At 31.9% G+C, this 4,173-nt stretch overlaps 2 protein-coding genes across 5 annotated transcripts in view; both read left to right on the top strand.

The window, feature by feature from the left end:
* LOC102673525 (glycine receptor subunit alpha-4) overlaps positions 1-4,173 on the top strand; it is a 53,101-nt gene that overhangs the window by 19,551 nt on the left and 29,377 nt on the right. The gene's annotated exons all lie outside the window — the stretch shown is intronic.
* Positions 1-4,173, top strand: part of LOC102673215 — a 255,084-nt gene that overhangs the window by 232,700 nt on the left and 18,211 nt on the right. Inside the window, exon 16 of one of the 3 annotated variants that reach the window (XM_031512510.1) lies at positions 2,589-2,705. The exons of the other annotated variants lie outside the window; for them this stretch is intronic. Within the exon in view, the coding sequence (XP_031368370.1) occupies positions 2,589-2,648 (60 nt within the window). The 3' untranslated portion in view covers positions 2,649-2,705. Of the gene's footprint in view, positions 1-2,588; positions 2,706-4,173 lie in introns of those variants that run through there. 3 annotated transcript variants of the gene reach the window in all.

Raw genomic sequence — 4,173 nt, 5'->3', positions numbered from 1 at the left:
GGTCTCTGTCGAAAAATTTTTAGTGCCACCTCTTTGCGTATCATATTCTCCTGTTCAAAAGTCTAAAATTTACTAAAAATATTGTTATTAAATGAAAATTTTTTTCAATAATTTTATAATTAATTTTATTTTTTTAATAATTCTGCGTGTCCTTCTCGAGAATTATATTCTGCTAATCAGAAATTGCAAATTTGTACAAAAATCCTGGCTGGCTATCCTAAAATTTTGAATCTTAGAATTCTTGGAATAATTTCTCGTGTTAGCTCTTTATGTTTTATATTCTCCTAATACACAGTCGAAATTTCAGCAAAACCATGTGCCAAATTTTTCGATTTTGCAACAGGAGAATATAATCATAAAGAAGGTGGCATGAGTAATTTTTCCAAGATTTCCCCAATTCATAATTTTGTGCCATTGGCAGAAATTTTCGATTATATTTTGCAATTTTATATTAGAAAGATATAATCTTATTGAAGGTATCACGCAGAATTGTTACTTACCTTTACACATATTGACCATTTAAATATTCTATTTTCAGTACCTATATATTTTTTTTTTTTTCGTTTTTCTTCAACAGTTTACTTAATTCTAGGTTAGTTTAGTAAATATGGTATTTTACTTACCTTTTACATTACTTCTTTATTATCTTTTATTAAAATATCGAATATATCTTGATTATTTTTTTACTATATTTCGATAGGATGAAAGAGATGTTCCTCGGTTAATTAACTATTTTTTGTAACAATTAAAATTTCTATAATATCTTGTTTAAGAAATGGCAGCAGATGAAAATCAATCTGAAAAAAAAATATATTAATATATAATATATAAAAATATATCAAATAAAATCTATAAAAATAATGAAAAGTTAAAATCTTGCTTGTTCTTTAAAGAAAATTGAAAGAATTAAAATACATCAAAAATATAATAGATAGTGAAAAATATGAGCCACTTACTTGCATGTGTGATAATATCAGTATCCTGTAGCATTCCGATTGTCCATGGATCACAGATTAATAATCGCTATCGCAAATGAATCACAATTGCAATAAGTTTTATATGTGAGATAATTGATAATCTCTATTTATTTTTATTAATTTTCCATTTTCTAATACTGTTCTCATATCAATAAATTACATGCAATATAAGTATAATAATATTCATTATATTCCATAGAACATAGTCTTTTTTACATTATATAAAAAGTAAAAATACATTGAACTATACCTGATTTGTGTTTTAAATATAATTTTTCCACGTTTGTTACAATCCACAGAATCGAGATGTGTTCTCTGTCATTTATAGCACAGGAGATGCGATAATTAGCATCATCATCCGTTGATCCTGGTATCCCAGAGCACGCGTCAAATCCTATTATATCGCCATTATAAATTGACACCGTCGTTTAGGCGGCGCGAACAGAGATGTATAAGGATCATCTTGGATGGAGCGAATAGAGGTGGCCAATCCGCGGGAACAATCGTTCCTGATATCAAATGCATTTGCTTCGATGAAAGGGCATCTCTCTCTCTCTCGCTCTCTCTTTCTGTTGGCAGAGATAGAAAGGCCACTGGGAATCGTAATTGCAAGATGGAACCCTGTCTGTTTCTTCATTATGTCCGCCCCGTCAACTCTCTATTCACCTAAACCGTTCTCTCTTCACTCTCTTTCCACTTCAAATGAATCATTATTCAAAAATTATAACTTACTATTGTTATTTATCATATACATTTACACTTTAGATTCTTCTTTATATTCCATGCTTCTTATCTCCTTTTAATCCTTATCATTTTCCTTACCTTCCTTTTTTAATCCTTATCAATCATTTGCACAATTTGCTGTTAGTTCTTATTATATGAATAATAGTATATTCATGTTACATGATACGCATGCTCTTAAATACGATTAAATTAATGCAAGAATTACGTTAATAAAATGAAGAATTAAATATCGATACATTCGATTTTATATATTTAAATTCGTAAAATATAAGTCCGATATGATAAAATTAAAATTGTCAGTGATGAGTCTATTAAGGATTAATTTTTATAAATGTTCTTTTTAATTTTTCTACACTTTACTTCACTTACTTTATCCTGGCCATATTTTTATCGAACTCTTCCATTTTCTATTCGATCCATTTTCATCTCTTTTTACACACTCCTTTCATTATTTCAATTTCAAATCTTTCATACGTCTCTTTCTCATCTCTTTCAGTCCTTTTTACAGCCTCCTGTCCTCCCCTTCTCGTTCAACTGTCGCTCGAAAAGCTTCGCAAGAGAGACCGACTCACGCTGCTCCGCCAAGAAATTCAATTAGCCGATCATTAACAAGGAATTCGCTGTCCGCCGTGGATAAGTGACACCCCTCTGACTGTTCACGGAGAACTGAAACGCGGAGATGTGCTATTTCCAACCTACCCGTTCGAAGCGACAAGCATCGCACCACGAATTTTTTTTATCGATCGTTCCAGCTGCCCTTTAAATTCTCCAACTCGCAATCTTTATTTGTTCACCGTGGAAGAATCTCTCCCTCTACCCCTTAGGAGCAAAGAAGTTAATTCCTCGAAACTTTCCAACCCCCAACAGACAAGAAGTAACTCCTATACAATCTTTCGGACACAGGATGATAATTTTGAAGACAACTGAAAGACCATATTTTTACGATCTTCAAGAAGACAAAATTGGAAGATTCGTGTTACTTATGATTTAAAAAATATTTATTGTATGTTTGTTATTTGTATTATTATTGTTTGTAATAAATGATTTTAAGAAAAAATTTAAGTTTTATTTTTTTTTTGGTTTATCCTTTACCCTTTCTTCTAAACAAGATTGGATATTTTTTTGTTGAATTATCGAAATGAAAAGTTTAGCTTGGATCGATGCGTAAAAGTAAAAGAGTAATTTATTTTTTAAAGAATAAGAATAAGAAGCGAAGAAAAGTTTTACTAAGAATAAGAATTCATTGTAATAACATCCAGTCTTGTTTAATATTTTATAATCTGAACAATAGTCGCCTGGATTTTTCATTGAATAATTATCTTCGAATCCCTCTTTCTCTCGATCTTCCACACCCCAATAGCTTTCCACGGATACTTTTCAATATTTCTTTTTTTTAATTCTTGCTACCCTCGGCTAGTTTTTTGCTATTCTACCCTCTTCTCATTTATCCTCCTCGCCTTCAACTCCATAAATCTTCTTCTTATTTACGAACGCTCACACCCCTTCAACGTTTCGCGAGTAAATTCTAAACGACATTCTAGACGAGGCGAATAACCCGCCTCGATTCTGCCTCGTTTGATTGGCGCTGTTCCTGCACAAATTCGTGCGTTACTCTTAAAGGGTAACCAACCCCCGAAGAATATCATTAACCGAGAACCGAACCAAGAACACTATTCTTGACTAAAAGAAATATTCATTTTTATCCTTCGTGAAACTTGACGAATCTCTATTAATTATTAATATTAATATTAATCAGGATGTCATTATTTCAACTGTAGGCTGATTATTACTCTACCAACTTCTTCTCTTATTGATTTGAATAAATCACAAAAAAAAGGGAAGAATATAATAAATTACGTATACAATAGAAAATTCGTTGTGATATTTCTCACAACTGTGCAATTTATTTGCAATTACCGTCGAATGCTGGGATTGAAAGTATTCCATCGTTGCAGCGGGGGAGAAGTTGCATTAATTATTGCGATATACTTTTTGGTCGATAAAAGGGGTAATTTGGAAGATATTGGGCAGGGATAGGGGAGAGGAAAGCCCGCGGTCTGGTCCCATATTCGATAATTAAGCCGCAACACGCTGCAATTAGCGTTGGCCAATGTATAAAACGAGTTATCGTGCTGGGCTTCGACCGCGTATATTATATCTACAGTGGTGGCTTATTCAATTACACGGGGAATCGAACAACGGCAACAGACGATTCTCCATAAATGAATGATGACGCGAGATTTAAATTAATAAGCCTGGAAAATAAAATTTTTATTTTAGAGAAGAAATAAAGCCATTAGATAATAATATAAGTCGCGTAGAAAGTCTTCTACATGGAAATTCATCTATTTCCAGAGAGAAAAAAAGAATCTGATTTTAATGAAAATTCGTGCGCATGATTATACCCAGAGCAATTTATTTCTCAATCAAAGATCAGTTTTAATTTTAAAAC

Source organism: Apis dorsata, unplaced genomic scaffold, assembly GCF_000469605.1.
Source record: "Apis dorsata unplaced genomic scaffold, Apis dorsata 1.3 scaffold_455, whole genome shotgun sequence".
In the NCBI taxonomy this organism is placed as follows: Eukaryota; Metazoa; Arthropoda; class Insecta; order Hymenoptera; family Apidae; genus Apis; species Apis dorsata.
The sequence above is the reverse complement of the archived record's forward strand: the minus strand, read 5'-3'. Positions and strand labels throughout refer to the sequence as shown.